The sequence below is a fragment of the Saccoglossus kowalevskii genome, chromosome 4, assembly GCF_978046115.1.
Source record: "Saccoglossus kowalevskii chromosome 4, keSacKowa6.1, whole genome shotgun sequence".
NCBI classification, from domain to species: domain Eukaryota; kingdom Metazoa; phylum Hemichordata; class Enteropneusta; family Harrimaniidae; genus Saccoglossus; species Saccoglossus kowalevskii.
This window is the reverse complement of record NC_140644.1, coordinates 44,487,945-44,506,718: the sequence shown is the minus strand read 5'-3', so window position 1 is coordinate 44,506,718 and position 18,774 is coordinate 44,487,945. Positions and strand designations below refer to the sequence as shown.

Here is an 18,774-nt window from a genome sequence, read left to right as displayed (position 1 = left end):
AGAAAGCAAATTTAAAATTCTAGAAATGAAACTACCGTAAGCACACCTATAAGAGGTTAATACTTTACTGTGACCTTGAGCATATTAATGACACTGTTACTTTATTCAGTATCAATAAATCTATCATCACTTTTAAATTATTTTTGAAGTAATAATAGTAGATAGTGCATGACTACATCCATGATTATATCCATCGTTGACTATCGACAAAACAAAGGAAGTTTATCAGTAAATTGAAACTCTGTCATCAGAGACACATTTTTAGTTCCCGTTGGGACGCAGTCCGAAAACGGGGACTTATGTTTTGACCTCCGTGTGTCCGTGCGTGCGTCCGGACCTGTATCTTAGAAATGCCTGGACCAATCACAATCAAACTTCACACATACATCATAAATGATCTTATACATATGCACGTCATTTTGTTTCACGATCTGATTCAAGATGGCCGAATGGCGGCCACTTTTGTGCTAAAAATCATCGAAATCAAGCATTTCCCGGCTGTTTACAGATGGATTTTGTTCAAACTTGGTATAAATATTAGACATTATAGGACCTTGATGCACATCATTTTGTTTCACGATCTGATTCAAGATGGCCAAATGGTGGCCATTTTTGTGCTAAAAAATCCTAAAAATCAAGCATTTCTCGACTGTTTATAGATGGATTTTCTTCAAACTTGGTATATACATTGGACATTATAGGACCTTGATGCAAATAATTTTGTTTTTTAGATAAGATTCAAAATGGCCGACTGGCGGCCATTTTGTTTTAATGAATTGGTTCTCGTGCCATATCTCTGACTTGCTTTCACTGATTATGTTCAAATTTTAAATATTCATTATACATCGTGTCATAGATACAGATATATTGGTTTGACGATCCTATTCAAAATGGCCAAATGGTGGCCATTTTTGTGCTAAAAAAAATCAAATATCAAGCATTTCTGGCATTTATGGATGGATTTTGTTCAAATTTGGTACATATATTAGACATTACAGGTTCCTGATGCACATCATTTATTTTTCAGATCAGATTCAAAATGGCTGTTTGGCGGCCATTTTGTTTTAATGAATGGGCTTCTAGAGTCATATATCTTAAATGCTTTGACTGATAATATTCAAATTTGATATATTCGTTATACATCATGTTATATATATATTTATATACATGTATTCAAAATGTCTGATTTTGAATGCTGTTCTAGAGCAATATCTCTCAATATGGACAAGTAATCATATTCCTGACATGGTTATATTCCAGCTACATTACTATAAACAAAACTATATATCTTAAATTTGATAACTAACGGGGACTGTGCCATGCATGGCTTGTCATATTCACATTTTCATATTCAGCTGTTTATTTACATACAGCATTACAGTTGAAATGTTAAGCAAGTCCAATTAAACTGCATAGTGAGCAGGCAAATAATAAATGGCAATATATGCCATTGCAATGAACTAATTAGTGTCACTGTATATAGTAAACCAAATTTCTTTCAAAAAATATAACTGTATATTATGTTAATTAGTATGTTAATTAGTACGTTAATTAGTATGTTAATCAACCACAACCCTAAGACTCTCAGACAATTTTCTTGAACACTGCAATAATATCATAATATCATTTTGTTTTTCGAATTGTATTTGTATTACTGAATGCAGTTTTACATTCAAATCTTTGACATGACTGAAAACAATCAAACTTCACGACATTATACATTGTATGTCACACGTATTAACATGCATTTTTTTTTTAATTCTGATTCAAAATGGCTCCAATTTAGTTTTAGTTTTTCTTCAAGTGCACAGGACATTACAGTGAAGTTTTACATAATTATTAGTACTATATTTGCAGTTTCACTGAGTAGTGAGGATCAAAAGAAGTTATTATGGATTTTAACAATTCCATTTGAGACTGAGAATATCTGTAAAGAGACATTTTTACGGAAGAATGGCAGTGCAGGTGAAGCCTTGCTAATAGAAATCGGTCCCAGGTAAGCACCCTTAGGTAAGCAATAGAAATCACCCTTTGGTAAGCAGTAGAAATCACCCTCAGGTAAGCAATAGAAATCACCCTCAGGTAAGCAGTAGAAATCACCCTCAGGTAAGCAATAGAAATCACCCTTTGGTAAGCAATAGAAATCACCCTTTGGTAAGCAATAGAAATCACCCTTTGGTAAGCAATAGAAATCACCCTTAGGTAAGCAATAGAAATCACCCTTTGGTAAGGAATAGAAATCACCCTTAGGTAAGCAATAGAAATCACCCTCAGGTAAGCAATAGAAATCACCCTTTGGTAAGCAATAGAAATCGCCCTTAGGTAAGAAATAGAAATCACCCTTAGGTAAGCAATAGAAAATCGCCCTTTGGTGAGCAATAGAAATCGCCCTTAGGTAAGCAATAGAAATCACCCTTTGGTAAGCAATAGAAATCACCCTCAGGTAAGCAATAGAAATCACCCTCAGGTAAGCAATAGAAATCACCCTTAGGTAAGCAATAGAAAATCGCCCTTTGGTAAGCAATAGAAATCGCCCTTAGGTAAGCAATAGAAATCGCCCTTTGGTAAGCAATAGAAATCACCCTCAGGTAAGCAATAGAAATCATCCTCAGGTAAGCAATAGAAATCACCCTCAGGTAAGCAATAGAAATCACCGTTAGGTAAGCAATAGAAATCACCGTTAGGTAAGCAATAGAAATCACCCTTAGGTAAGCAGTAGAAATCACCCTTAGGTAAGCAGTAGAAATCACCCTTAGGTAAGCAGTAGAAATCACCCTTAGGTAAGCAGTAGAAATCACCCTTAGGTAAGCAGTAGAAATCACCCTTCGGTAAGCAATAGAAATCACCCTTCGGTAAGCAATAGAAATCACCCTTGGGTAAGCAATAGAAATCACCCTCAGGTAAGCAATAGAAATCACCCTTAGGTAAGCAATAGAAATCACCCTCAGGTAAGCAATAGAAATCGCCGTTAGGTAAGCAATAGAAATCGCCCTTAGGTAAGCAATAGAAATCACCCTCAGGTAAGCAATAGAAATCACCCTCAGGTAAGCAGTAGAAATCACCCTTAGGTAAGCAATAGAAATCTCCCTCAGGTAAGCAGTAGAAATCACCCTCAAGTAAGCAATAGAAATCGCCCTCAGGTAAGCAATAGAAATCGCCCTCAGGTAAGCAATAGAAATCACCCTCAGGTAAGCAATAGAAATCACCGTTAGGTAAGCAATAGAAATCACCGTTAGGTAAGCAATAGAAATCACCCTTAGGTAAGCAATAGAAATCGCCCTCAGGTAAGCAATAGAAATCACCCTTTGGTAAGCAATAGAAATCACCCTTAGGTAAGCAATAGAAATCACCCTTAGGTAAGCAATAGAAATCACCCTCAGGTAAGCAGTAGAAATCGCCCTTTGGTAAGCAGTAGAAATCAGCCTCAGGTAAGCAATAGAAATCACCCTTTGGTAAGCAATAGAAATCGCCCTTAGGTCAGCAATAGAAATCACCCTTAGGTAAGCAGTAGAAATCACCCTCAGGTAAGCAATAGAAATCACCCTTTGGTAAGCAATAGAAATCGCCCTTTGGTAAGCAGTAGAAATCACCCTCAGGTGAGCAATAGAAATCACCCTTTGGTAAGCAATAGAAATCGCCCTTTGGTAAGCAATAGAAATCACCCTCAGGTAAGCAATAGAAATCACCCTTTGGTAAGCAATAGAAATCACCCTTTGGTAAGCAATAGAAATCACCCTTTGGTAAGCAATAGAAATCACCCTTAGCTAAGCAATAGAAATCACCCTTAGCTAAGCAATAGAAATCGCCCTCAGGTAAGCAATAGAAATCGCCCTTTGGTAAGCAATAGAAATCGCCCTTTGGTAAGCAATAGAAATCACCCTCAAGTAAGCAATAGAAATCGCCCTCAGGTAAGCAATAGAAATCGCCCTCAGGTAAGCAATAGAAATCACCCTCAGGTAAGCAATAGAAATCACCGTTAGGTAAGCAATAGAAATCACCGTTAGGTAAGCAATAGAAATCACCCTTAGGTAAGCAATAGAAATCGCCCTCAGGTAAGCAATAGAAATCACCCTTTGGTAAGCAATAGAAATCACCCTTAGGTAAGCAATAGAAATCACCCTTAGGTAAGCAGTAGAAATCACCCTCAGGTAAGCAGTAGAAATCGCCCTTTGGTAAGCAGTAGAAATCAGCCTCAGGTAAGCAATAGAAATCACCCTTTGGTAAGCAATAGAAATCGCCCTTAGGTCAGCAATAGAAATCACCCTTAGGTAAGCAGTAGAAATCACCCTCAGGTAAGCAATAGAAATCACCCTTTGGTAAGCAATAGAAATCGCCCTTTGGTAAGCAGTAGAAATCACCCTCAGGTAAGCAATAGAAATCACCCTTTGGTAAGCAATAGAAATCGCCCTTTGGTATGCAATAGAAATCACCCTTAGGTAAGCAATAGAAATCACCCTTTGGTAAGCAATAGAAATCACCCTTTGGTAAGCAGTAGAAATCACCCTCAGGTAAGCAATAGAAATCACCCTTAGGAAAGCAATAGAAATCACCCTCAGGTAAGCAATAGAAATCACCCTTTGGTAAGCAATAGAAATCACCCTTTGGTAAGCAATAGAAATCACCCTTTGGTAAGCAATAGAAATCACCCTTAGCTAAGCAATAGAAATCACCCTTAGCTAAGCAATAGAAATCGCCCTCAGGTAAGCAATAGAAATCGCCCTTTGGTAAGCAATAGAAATCGCCCTTTGGTAAGCAATAGAAATCACCCTTAGGTAAGCAATAGAAATCATCCTCAGGTAAGCAATAGAAATCACCCTTTGGTAAGCAATAGAAATCACCCTTAGGTAAGCAATAGAAATCACCCTTAGGTAAGCAATAGAAATCACCCTCAGGTAAGCAATAGAAATCACCCTTTGGTAAGCAATAGAAATCACCCTCAGGTAAGCAATAGAAATCACCCTTTGGTAAGCAATAGAAATCACCCTTAGGTAAGCAATAGAAATCGCCCTCAGGTAAGCAATAGAATTCACCCTTTGGTAAGCAATAGAAATCACCCTTTGGTAAGCAATAGAAATCGCCCTCAGGTAAGCAATAGAAATCGCCCTTTGGTAAGCAATAGAAATCGCCCTTTGGTAAGCAATAGAAATCGCCCTTAGGTAAGCAATAGAAATCGCCCTCAGGTAAGCAATAGAAATCACCCTTTGGTAAGCAATAGAAATCACCCTTTGGTAAGCAATAGAAATCACCCTTTGGTAAGCAATAGAAATCACCCTTAGGTAAGCAATAGAAATCACCCTTAGGTAAGCAATAGAAATCACCCTTTGGTAAGCAATAGAAATCACCCTTTGGTAAGCAATAGAAATCACCCTTAGGTAAGCAATAGAAATCACCCTTTGGTAAGCAATATAAATCGCCCTCAGGTAAGCAATAGAAATCGCCCTTTGGTAAGCAATAGAAATCGCCCTTTGGTAAGCAATAGAAGTCGCCCTTTGGTAAGCAGTAGAAATCACCCTTAGGTAAGCAATAGAAATCGCCCTTTGGTAAGCAGTAGAAATCACCCTTTGGTAAGCAATAGAAATCACCCTTTGGTAAGCAATAGAAATCACCCTTTGGTAAGCAATAGAAATCACCCTTTGGTAAGCAATAGAAATCACCCTTTGGTAAGCAGTAGAAATCACCCTCAGGTAAGCAATAGAAATCACCCTTTGGTAAGCAATAGAAATCGCCCTCAGGTAAGCAATAGAAATCGCCCTTTGGTAAGCAGTAGAAATCACCCTTAGGTAAGCAATAGAAATCATCCTCAGGTAAGCAATAGAAATCACCCTTTGGTAAGCAGTAGAAATCACCCTTAGGTAAGCAATAGAAATCACCCTCAGGTAAGCAATAGAAATCACCCTCAGGTAAGCAATAGAAATCACCCTTAGGTAAGCAATAGAAATCACCCTCAGGTAAGCAATAGAAATCACCCTTAGGTAAGCAATAGAAATCATCCTCAGGTAAGCAATAGAAATCACCCTTTGGTAAGCAATAGAAATCACCCTTTGGTAAGCAATAGAAATCACCCTTTGGTAAGCAATAGAAATCACCCTTAGGTAAGCAATAGAAATCGTCCTCAGGTAAGCAATAGAAATCACCCTTAGGTAAGCAATAGAAATCATCCTCAGGTAAGCAATAGAAATCACCCTTTGGTAAGCAATAGAAATCACCCTTTGGTAAGCAATAGAAATCACCCTTTGGTAAGCAATAGAAATCACCCTTTGGTAAGCAATAGAAATCACCCTTTGGTAAGCAATAGAAATCACCCTTAGGTAAGCAATAGAAATCGTCCTCAGGTAAGCAATAGAAATCACCCTTTGGTAAGCAATAGAAATCGCCCTCAGGTAAGCAATAGAAATCGCCCTCAGGTAAGCAATAGAAATCACCCTTAGGTAAGCAATAGAAATCACCCTTTGGTAAGCAATAGAAATCACCCTCAGGTAAGCAATAGAAATCACCCTCAAGTAAGCAATAGAAATCACCCTCAGGTAAGCAATAGAAATCACCCTTAGGTAAGCAGTAGAAATCACCCTTAGGTAAGCAATAGAAATCACCCTTAGGTAAGCAATAGAAATCACCCTTTGGTAAGTAGTAGAAATCACCGTTAGGTAAGCAATAGAAATCATCCTTAGGTAAGCAATAGAAATCACCCTTAGGTAAGCAATAGAAATCACCCTTTGGTAAGCAATAGAAATCACCCTTAGGTAAGCAATAGAAATCACCCTCAGGTAAGCAGTAGAAATCACCCTCAGGTAAGCAATAGAAATCACCCTTTGGTAAGCAATAGAAATCACCCTTAGGTAAGCAATAGAAATCACCCTTAGGTAAGCAATAGAAATCACCCTTAGGTAAGCAATAGAAATCACCCTTAGGTAAGCAATAGAAATCACCCTTTGGTAAGCAATAGAAATCACCCTCAGGTAAGCAATAGAAATCACCCTTTGGTAAGCAGTAGAAATCACCCTCAGGTAAGCAATAGAAATCACCCTTTGGTAAGCAATAGAAATCACCCTTAGGTAAGCAATAGAAATCACCCTCAGGTAAGCAATAGAAATCACCCTTTGATAAGCAGTAGAAATCACCCTCAGGTAAGCAATAGAAATCACCCTTTGGTAAGCAATAGAAATCACCCTTAGGTAAGCAATAGAAATCACCCTTAGGTAAGCAATAGAAATCGCCCTCAGGTAAGCAATAGAAATCACCCTTAGGTAAGCAATAGAAATCACCCTTTGGTAAGCAATAGAAATCACCCTTAGGTAAGCAATAGAAATCACCCTTAGGTAAGCAATAGAAATCACCCTTAGGTAAGCAATAGAAATCACCCTTAGGTAAGCAATAGAAATCACCCTTAGGTAAGCAATAGAAATCACCCTTTGGTAAGCAATAGAAATCACCCTCAGGTAAGCAATAGAAATCACCCTTTGGTAAGCAGTAGAAATCACCCTCAGGTAAGCAATACAAATCACCCTTAGGTAAGCAATAGAAATCACCCTTAGGTAAGCAATAGAAATCGCCCTTAGTTAAGCAATAGAAATCGCCCTTTGGTAAGCAATAGAAATCACCCTTAGGTAAGCAATAGAAATCACCCTTAGGTAAGCAATAGAAATCACCCTTAGGTAAGCAATAGAAATCACCCTTAGGTAAGCAATAGAAATCGCCCTTTGGTAAGCAATAGAAATCGCCCTCAGGTAAGCAATAGAAATCACCCTTAGGTAAGCAATAGAAATCACCCTTTGGTTAGCAATAGAAATCACCCTCAAGTAAGCAATAGAAATCACCCTCAGGTAAGCAATAGAAATCACCCTTAGGTAAGCAGTAGAAATCACCCTTAGGTAAGCAATAGAAATCACCCTTAGGTAAGCAATAGAAATCACCCTTTGGTAAGCAATAGAAATCGCCCTTTGGTGAGCAGTAGAAATCACCGTTAGGTAAGCAATAGAAATCGCCCTTTGGTAAGCAATAGAAATCACCCTTTGGTAAGCAATAGAAATCACCCTTTGGTATGCAATAGAAATCGCCTTTTGGTAAGCAGTAGAAATCACCCTCAGGTAAGCAATAGAAATCACCCTTTGGTAAGCAATAGAAATCACCCTTAGGTAAGCAATAGAAATCACCCTTAGGTAAGCAATAGAAATCACCCTTAGGTAAGCAATAGAAATCACCCTTTGGTAAGCAATAGAAATCACCCTCAGGTAAGCAATAGAAATCACCCTTTGGTAAGCAGTAGAAATCACCCTCAGGTAAGCAATACAAATCACCCTTAGGTAAGCAATAGAAATCACCCTTAGGTAAGCAATAGAAATCGCCCTTAGTTAAGCAATAGAAATCGCCCTTTGGTATGCAATAGAAATCGCCCTTTGGTAAGCAGTAGAAATCACCCTCAGGTAAGCAATAGAAATCACCCTTTGGTAAGCAATAGAAATCACCCTTAGGTAAGCAATAGAAATCACCCTTAGGTAAGCAATAGAAATCACCCTTAGGTAAGCAATAGAAATCACCCTTTGGTAAGCAATAGAAATCACCCTCAGGTAAGCAATAGAAATCACCCTTTGGTAAGCAGTAGAAATCACCCTCAGGTAAGCAATACAAATCACCCTCAGGTAAGCAATACAAATCACCCTTAGGTAAGCAATAGAAATCACCCTTAGGTAAGCAATAGAAATCGCCCTTAGTTAAGCAATAGAAATCACCCTTTGGTATGCAATAGAAATCGCCTTTTGGTAAGCAGTAGAAATCACCCTCAGGTAAGCAATAGAAATCACCCTTTGGTAAGCAATAGAAATCACCCTTAGGTAAGCAATAGAAATCACCCTTAGGTAAGCAATAGAAATCACCCTTAGGTAAGCAATAGAAATCACCCTTAGGTAAGCAATAGAAATCACCCTTTGGTAAGCAATAGAAATCACCCTCAGGTAAGCAATAGAAATCACCCTTTGGTAAGCAGTAGAAATCACCCTCAGGTAAGCAATACAAATCACCCTTAGGTAAGCAATAGAAATCACCCTTAGGTAAGCAATAGAAATCGCCCTTAGTTAAGCAATAGAAATCGCCCTTTGGTATGCAATAGAAATCGCCCTTTGGTAAGCAATAGAAATCACCCTTAGGTAAGCAATAGAAATCACCCTCAGGTAAGCAATAGAAATCACCCTCAGGTAAGCAGTAGAAATCACCCTCAGGTAAGCAATAGAAATCACCCTTTGGTAAGCAATAGAAATCACCCTTAGGTAAGCAATAGAAATCACCCTCAGGTAAGCAATAGAAATCACCCTTTGATAAGCAGTAGAAATCACCCTCAGGTAAGCAATAGAAATCACCCTTTGGTAAGCAATAGAAATCACCCTTAGGTAAGCAATAGAAATCACCCTTAGGTAAGCAATAGAAATCGCCCTCAGGTAAGCAATAGAAATCACCCTTAGGTAAGCAATAGAAATCACCCTTTGGTAAGCAATAGAAATCACCCTTAGGTAAGCAATAGAAATCACCCTTAGGTAAGCAATAGAAATCACCCTTAGGTAAGCAATAGAAATCACCCTTAGGTAAGCAATAGAAATCACCCTTAGGTAAGCAATAGAAATCACCCTTAGGTAAGCAATAGAAATCACCCTTTGGTAAGCAATAGAAATCACCCTCAGGTAAGCAATAGAAATCACCCTTTGGTAAGCAGTAGAAATCACCCTCAGGTAAGCAATAGAAATCACCCTTTGGTAAGCAATAGAAATCACCCTTAGGTAAGCAATAGAAATCACCCTCAGGTAAGCAATAGAAATCACCCTTTGATAAGCAGTAGAAATCACCCTCAGGTAAGCAATAGAAATCACCCTTTGGTAAGCAATAGAAATCACCCTTAGGTAAGCAATAGAAATCACCCTTAGGTAAGCAATAGAAATCGCCCTCAGGTAAGCAATAGAAATCACCCTTAGGTAAGCAATAGAAATCACCCTTTGGTAAGCAATAGAAATCACCCTTAGGTAAGCAATAGAAATCACCCTTAGGTAAGCAATAGAAATCACCCTTAGGTAAGCAATAGAAATCGCCCTCAGGTAAGCAATAGAAATCGCCCTTTGGTAAGCAATAGAAATCACCCTTAGGTAAGCAATAGAAATCACCCTTAGGTAAGCAATAGAAATCACCCTCAGGTAAGCAATAGAAATCACCCTTAGGTAAGCAATAGAAATCGCCCTTTGGTAAGCAATAGAAATCACCCTTTGGTAAGCAATAGAAATCACCCTCAGGTAAGCAATAGAAATCACCCTCAGGTAAGCAATAGAAATCACCCTCAGGTAAGCAATAGAAATCACCCTCAGGTAAGCAATAGAAATCACCCTCAGGTAAGCAATAGAAATCACCCTTAGGTAAGCAATAGAAATCACCCTCAGGTAAGCAATAGAAATCGCCCTTAGGTAAGCAATAGAAATCGCCCTTTGGTAAGCAATAGAAATCACCCTTTGGTAAGCAATAGAAATCACCCTTTGGTAAGCAATAGAAATCACCCTTCGGTAAGCAATAGAAATCACCCTTTGGTAAGCAATAGAAATCACCCTTTGGTAAGCAATAGAAATCACCCTTTGGTAAGCAATAGAAATCACCCTTTGGTAAGCAATAGAAATCACCCTTTGGTAAGCAATAGAAATCGCCCTTAGGTAAGCAATAAAAATTAGTCTCTGGTATTGTACCATCATGCCTTAGAATTTTTATATATGAAATGAAGTCAGGAAAGAGTTTATTATTGTAGTTCATCATTAATATCACACAGCCAAATTATAAATCCCTCAAAAAACATTTAGACAACCGTATGTATTATTAAAAGTATGTAAACATGCACTTATATTTTTACCAAGACTGCAATGTGGTATGTAGGTATGTGCTGTGTGTGTGCTATGTGGGTGTGTGTGCTGTGTGGGTGTGTGTGCTGTGTGGGTGTGTGCTATGTGGGTGTGTTGGTATGTGCTATGTAGGTAGTACTATTGATTTTAATGTAATACATATATTAAAAATATTTTTTGTTTATGTTCTCAGGTTGAATTTTTCTACAGCCTGGTCTACTAATGCAGTGTCAATGTGTCATTCTGCTGGATTGCACCAAATACACCGAATTGAGTGCTCCAAGCGCTTTCTCATTCAAGTAAAAAACAAAGATGGGGAAGATGTTGCCTTGGCAACAGATGAAGCTAAAAAGTTGACCTCTGTTTTACATGACAGAATGACAGAATGTGAATATCAGACACCATTGGATAGTTTTAATATAGATGTAAAACCAGAACCAGTCTATGTTGTAAATGTTATGGAGGAGGGTAGAAAAGCTTTGGAAAAAGCCAATAATGATTTAGGTTAGTTTCACAGGGACACTGTCCTTTTTTACCAAATCTACGTCATCCCTTGTCACTTACTTCTAGGTCATTTCATACCAGTCATAGGCATACTTCATCCCAATTTGTTTTGTATGCACTATAGTTTATATTCAAGTGAGGAGATTATTATTATTGATGTTTACATTTTATTCACACTCCACCAATCATGGTCTTCTTTGATACGCCATTTAAAGTCAACAATGATATCATTTTGAGAATAAACTCACAATATGTTTAATCATATAGTAACAATAATTATGTGCTTCCATAGCAACAAGCCAGGTCGCTGTCAGACAGATACACTGGCTATAGTGCGAAAATTAAAATCTTGCCAGAAACAAAAACAAAAAACGATTAAGCAAATGGGTAACTTTGGCCATTGTGGGTGTAACTTGTAGGTTCTCTGGTCAGCAAGTTGACAAAAGACACTAGTCCCCAAATTAATTTAGAAACGTAGCACAGGGCGACCAATGTCATATTTGGATAACTAAACTAATGCAATGAAGCGTCACACACCACAATGATTGGTCAAGAACAAGACTAATATGATATATGTCAAAGGTCACTAGCATTTATTCAACCTTGCATGCAAATAGGGAAAATGGATTCCTGTATATGATGATACTATGGGGCAACTTCAACATACACTTTAGTGCAATAATGCACAATGATAATGAACAACAGTCAACAGTAAACAAGAGTTCACTAAGTATCGAGTTCGGCAATTAATGCACACACTGGTCGGCGAATATGGATGAATTGTATTTACTCACGTATTGTAGAGCACAATGTTGATGAAGGGTATATTAACTTAAATAAAGTCTCGACCATGCGTTCGTTGAAATCTTCGTAAGTAGATTCACGGAGCGTAGATTGTTCATTCACTTTCTTTACGATAAGAGGTTCACACAGTAATGTCACTCATTGACGATATACACAATATACTAGTATATATATGAGGAATACACGGTACTGTCACTTGTTGACAACGTACACAGCGCAAGGCATTCACGGTAACGTCACTCGTTGACGATAGTCGCACTAAAACTAAGAGGTACTCACGGTAATGTTACTCATCGATAATCTTTGTGATTAAGAGATACTCATGGCAATGTCATTCATAGATGATTTCTGGGCGAATGCAAACTTCGCATGTAAACAATGCCAGTCCAGCAATACTGCCACTTCCGGGTTCGCAGACAAGTAGTCTCACGGAAAATCGTCCGATCCAATTCGGAGTGATGCCGTCTCACAGTTTAAGCACCCACAACTTCAATTCAGCAACTTTCCAGTGATGAAAGTGCTCTATTTAGTCCCTGTTCGGACGAAGTCCGAAAACGGGGACTTATAATTTGATCTCCGTCTGTGCGACCGTGTGTCTGTTCGGAGTCATATCTCAGAATTCCTTGGACTGATTCCGTTCATTCTTTGCATGTGCCTAGTACTTTATGTGAGACATATGCACATGCAGTGGTTTAGCGATTGCATTCAAAATGGCCGACTGGCAGCCATCTTGTTTTTTGAAAATGTTGTATTTTGGACATGCTTTGTCAGTTGTCATTCAAACTTGGTACATAGATTATACATGTTAGGATACATGTCCATGATGATTTATTTCGCAATTGGATCAAAGATGGTCAACTGTGTTTTTTTATATGCGGTATCTTGGACATGCTCTGTCAGTTTTCATTCAATTTTGGCACATACATGTACTTTATACATGTTAAAATGCATGTCCATGACAATTTGTTTCAAAATCTGGTCAAGCATGGCCGATTGACAGCCATCTGACTTTTTGGCCTTACTACTATATTTCCACAATTTATGTATCATTTTCATTCATATTTGGCACATACATCATACATATCAGTGTGTTTCATAATCAGATCAAAGATGGCCGAATAACGGCTGTTTTTATTTTTGGCCATATTACTACACGGAACACGTGTTTTGATGTAAATAAACAATCTGTTGTATACGCCACTTGGAACTCAAGTTTCAAGGACATGCTCGGGACAATCCTCCGCTTTAATATGACGAGCACAAAGGGAACTTTCAAAAATTTAACGGGGACTGTGTCATTTTTCATGACTTGTTAGTCAGCGACTTTCAGTTTCTCCAACCGTGTCCCCTCGTCAGTGAATTCCTCTCTCCAGCATGGTTTTCCTTTTTACCCCTTGTGTCAATCCGCGAGCGCGTGACCAGTTATCTCAAATTGACTAATAACGTAATTGAATCATGTGATAATAAGCAGAATAATAAATAATAAACAAATAATAGGTCACTCATCAATGTGACAAATAAACACTGGGTATGGTACAATACAATCAGAATTAGTTTCTAGGTTGCATCACATGCGCTCAGTGACAGCTATGTGTAGAACAACGCAACAATTAGGCTGATCAGTCATAAAACAACGTATCCACTATGTTTTGCTAGCATAGAAATTACATATGGTTACATGGGCTACTGTCATTTCATAGGAAGTCATCATATTGTGTGAAGTGACAGTTCAACATAAAATGTCAATTGTATGCAAAGTGACTGCAATTAAGTATTATTTATTTCTGACCAATTCACTGGTTCTATTTTATGATGTAGTAAGATTTTCTGTTTATTTTTAGGTCTTGCATTTGATGACTGGGATTTAGACTACTATACAACAATGTTCAAAGAGAAAATCAAAAGAAACCCTACAAGTGTGGAGTGTTTTGATCTGGCACAGTCCAACAGGTAACTATAGTAACAATTATGTAAATCTTTAAGATAAGATAATGAAACCCCCTAGTTTACTTAGAAACAAACTATCTCATAACCCATAATAGTTTTTGCTGTGACATAAAAATAAAAGGAGGCTTTCTGATGGCGCTGCATTGAATGCTGATGATTGCTGACTGTTTTATTTTACCATCTTTTTCAGTGAACATAGCAGGCATTGGTTTTTTAAAGGACGAATGGTAATAGACGATATAGAACATGAAGACTCCTTATTTACAATGGTGATGAATACGCAAGAGAATAGTAATGATAATAATGTTATTAAATTTTCTGATAATAGCAGGTAAGTTGAAACCAAAACGCTGGAATTATTGCTACCGGTAATTCCTTTAACTCATGAAAGTGGTAATATGCATGTGGGTTTGTATCTGGGACATGCCTGGATTAATCTTGCATGTGGGTTTGTATCTGGGACATGCCTGGATTAATATGCATGTGGGTTTGTATCTGGGACATGCCTGGATTAATATGCATGTGGGTTTGTATCTGGGACATGCCTGGATTAATATGCATGTGGGTTTGTATCTGGGACATGCCTGGATTAATATGCATGTGGGTTTGTATCTGGGACATGCCTGGATTAATATGCATGTGAGTTTGTATCTGGGACATGCCTGGATTAATCTTGCATCTTGGAATACATATATGCATGTCCATTCATTTCGTGATCTGATTCAAGATGGCTGAATTTATATAAAAAAAACTTCAAAATTGATACAAACAGCAGACATTATACATGTTACTTTGTTCACCTCAATTCTTTATCCTGAATGAATTTGATAAATTTGGGAGAGTTAACTTGCTACCTGACTGCACACTGACACTTTGATTTGAATACATAGTGGTACCCCTATGCACAGCCATATTGCAAAATTATCTTATTAATGGTTAATTATACATTCTACTTGTATGTTCAGTTTGTATTAAGTAGAACAAAAATATCATATTTGTCAGCTAATTTACAATATCATATTTGTCAGCTAATTTACAATATGTTAATTAAACTGTATTGTTTGTTTGAAAATATAATGATTTTTCTGCACCTGGGGTGTAACTTTGTGTAATCAAGTGAACACAGTTGTAGAATAAGTATTAAATGACAAACTGTTAATTGCTAATACATTAGTTCCTGTTCAAAACAAATTCATGGCTTGATGTACATGTATGCATGCCTACTTGTGCTGCTGACATATCTTATCAGTCACATTCAAACTTAAAGCATTCATTTTGTTTTAATGAATGTTGTTCTAGTGCCTTCTTTCTGACATAAATTAACCATTCATGTTCAAACTTTATAACTCATGGGAACTATGTAATGCAATAAATTTTTCTCTCAATCATTACTGACTGCAATGTTTACCAATAGATGTAACTGGCCAATGCATACATTTTAGGATCAATTAGATGTAACTGGCCAATGCATACATTTTATGATCAATTAGATGTAACTGGCCAATGCATACATTTTAGGATCAATTAGATGTAACTGGCCAATGCATACATTTTAGGATCAATTAGATGTAACTGGCCAATGCATACATTTTAGGATCAATTAGATGTAACTGGCCAATGCATACATTTTATGATCAATTAGATGTAACTGGCCAATGCATACATTTTATGATCAATTCTTATTTGTTTGCAGTGCAATAAAAGGGTTTGATGTTAAGTTAATTTGTCCAACTGATCCATTGTGTAGTAGTGTTTTTACTGAAAAACGACTACTGAGGCATATCATATTCACTGCAGAAACTCACAACTTCCCCACAGGTTAGTTTTTTCTGACAGTATATGTATATAAATACCCCATAAAATAATGTGTCATTGGAGTTTTTTTTAAAATAACTGTCCAGTTTGTATTGATTTTGTCCATAATAGCCTAATGCGCAGATTTGATTAGGTTTTGGTTGAAATCCATACACCTGATTTGCATGCTAATTAGCTAATTTTTAGCTGTTCTATGACTGTTCCACTGATATCTAAAGAACCACTCATTGGATTTTGATGAAACTTGGTACATATATGCTCTGAACTTATGCACAGATGTGATTAGTTTTGGGTAAAAATCCATGCATATAATTAACCTAATCATCACATTTCAATGAAACTTACATAGATACATAGGACGATGCACAGACAGATATGTGAAATATTAATTACCTAATTTGCATAATTAATCAATTTTCAGCTCTTGATATTTCAAGTACTATTACTTCATTACTTTTCAAAGAAACTTGGTACATAGATGTAGATGCTCTAGAACAATCCAAAGACCTGATTAATTTTTAGTAAAAATGTGCATAATTATGTGTTAATTTTTTGCTTTTTCACTGATATCACAAGTACTAATTATCCCATTTCAATGAATCTTGGTACATAGATGTTCTAGGGCAATGCACAGACCTGACTAGTTTTAGGTTAAAATCAGTGCTTATTAATTACCTAATTTGCATAATAAATGAAATTTTGTACATAAATGGTCATGCAGGGACAGTACTAATCTTAATTCAATGAATCTTGGTACATATATAGTCTAACACAATGTGATGATCAAATTAGTTTTAGGTTTATTTAAATCTATAATGCTAATCTATAATTACCTGATTTGCATAATAATTTACTTTTCAGCTTTCGACTAATTTAGTTAGGATTAATCATCACATTATAATGAAACTTTGTACATGTGCACCCTGAAACAATATACAGACGTAAATCTATGCATAATAATTGCTTAATTTAATAATTCATTTGGTTCATTGAGGTAATCCACAGACATGATTGGTTTGATGTTGATAAACATGCATATTGATTATCTATTAGCCCATTTCTGATATCGAAAAAAATCAGGTTTAAATTTAATTCATTGTAGAGGTGCTCTAGAACTAATTAGACTAAAAACATAAATTCTATTTTTTTATAGTGCTTTAGGATTAGTATGCAGTGTTCTTCCCAGCATTCAATTTGTGTGGGCCGCTACGCTGTGCTTTCCCTGCCGGCCACGCTGTGCTTTCCCTGCCCGCCACGCTGTGCTTTCCCTGCCCGCCACGCTGTGCTTTCCCTGCCCGCCACGCTGTGCTTTCCCTGCCCGCCACGCTGTGCTTTCCCTGCCCGCCACGCTGTGCTTTCCCTGCCCGCCACGCTGTGCTTTCCCTGCCCGCCACGCTGTGCGTTCCCTGCCCGCCACGCTGTGCGTTCCCTGCCCGCCACGCTGTGCTTTTCCTGCTCGCCACGCTGTGCTTTTCCTGCTCGCCACGCTGTGCTTTCCCTGCCCGCCACGCTGTGCGTTCCCTGCCCGCCACGCTGTGCGTTCCCTGCCCGCCACGCTGTGCGTTCCCTGCCCGCCACGCTGTGCTTTTCCTGCTCGCCACGCTGTGCTTTTCCTGCCCGCCACGCTGTGCCCCCCCAACGCTGTGCCCCCCCCCCCCAACGCTGTGCTCTCGAGCCGCCACGCTGATTTTCCGAGGGTGTGTCTACACAAGTCTCACACCAGGGAGTGTGAAATGCATCTTCCTGTCTCCAGTGTATTGTATTTTTGCTTGTCCCACCAGACAGTGTGAAACACGTCTCCCCTGTCTCTCAGTGAGATTAAATGTTAATGGAAGTCTACCTGTTGGGTTGATCGGTAAAAAATTTACTGCTCGACGTATTGGTTGATGCCACGGCGAAATAATGATCTTACAATGAAAGCAGAAGCCAAACAATGAATTAAAAATAAATAAATGGAGTGTTTCCAAGCATCACCTGTATCGTAGAAAATTTCTTGAAAAGCTCATCAGCGTAGCTCTAACCTCATGTCTTGGCTTGTTCGGTAAATTTCACCGACCCTCATTACTAGTGACAGAAGCAGAAGTGAAAGGGAAGGAAGACAGGTTTTGACCAGGCTTAAAAAAAAAGAATACCTTTGGTTAATAGAAACTTCAGAATTCAAAAGGTGGGTGTTACATCGCCAGTAGTAGTAAAAAATAGCTACCGGGGTATTTCGTGTTTGTGAAAAAAAAAAAAACACTCGATGTGCGACTGCGTATGTGTTGTGAATACCCATACCCCCCCCCCCCCCCTCATTTAGGCTTTTCTTGTTTAAAATTTTCAATTTCTGGTTCCTACAAAAGTTGATTTCTGCAAAATTAGGCTTATTTTTCTTCAGATTCATGGTTGTCTAGTGTCTAGATGGTAAAACACATGTTTGACATTTTGTTATCAATGTACAAAACCAGATACCAGATAACACCGCCCAGTGCAGGGTTGCTATTATTGTTTTGATTCCCTCCAAAACAAACTTCCACTGTTTTATTAGTCCCTGTTCGAACGAAGTCCGAAAACGGGGACTTATAATTCGGTCTCCGTGCGTCCGTCCGGACTCGTATCTCAGTATCCGTTGGACCGATTCCGTTCAGTCTTTGCATGTGCCTAGTACTTTATATGGGACATATGCATATGCAGTGGTTTCGCGATTCGATTCAAAATGACCGACTGGCAGTCATCTTGTTTTTTGAAAATGTTGTATTTTGGACATGCTTTGTCAGTTTTCATTCAAACTTGGTACATAGATTATACATGTTAGGATACATGTCCATGACGATTTATTTCACAATTGGATCAAAGATGGCCGACT

General features: G+C 38.0%; 1 protein-coding gene across 1 annotated transcript in view; it reads left to right on the top strand.

The window, feature by feature from the left end:
- Positions 1-18,774, top strand: part of LOC102809899 (phosphoribosylformylglycinamidine synthase-like) — a 94,785-nt gene that overhangs the window by 17,245 nt on the left and 58,766 nt on the right. Inside the window, exons 3-7 of the mRNA XM_085498175.1 lie at positions 1,858-1,996; positions 11,053-11,363; positions 14,009-14,117; positions 14,305-14,445; positions 15,808-15,932. Of these exons, the coding sequence (XP_085354301.1) occupies positions 1,858-1,996; positions 11,053-11,363; positions 14,009-14,117; positions 14,305-14,445; positions 15,808-15,932 (825 nt within the window). The remainder of the gene's footprint in view (positions 1-1,857; positions 1,997-11,052; positions 11,364-14,008; positions 14,118-14,304; positions 14,446-15,807; positions 15,933-18,774) is intronic.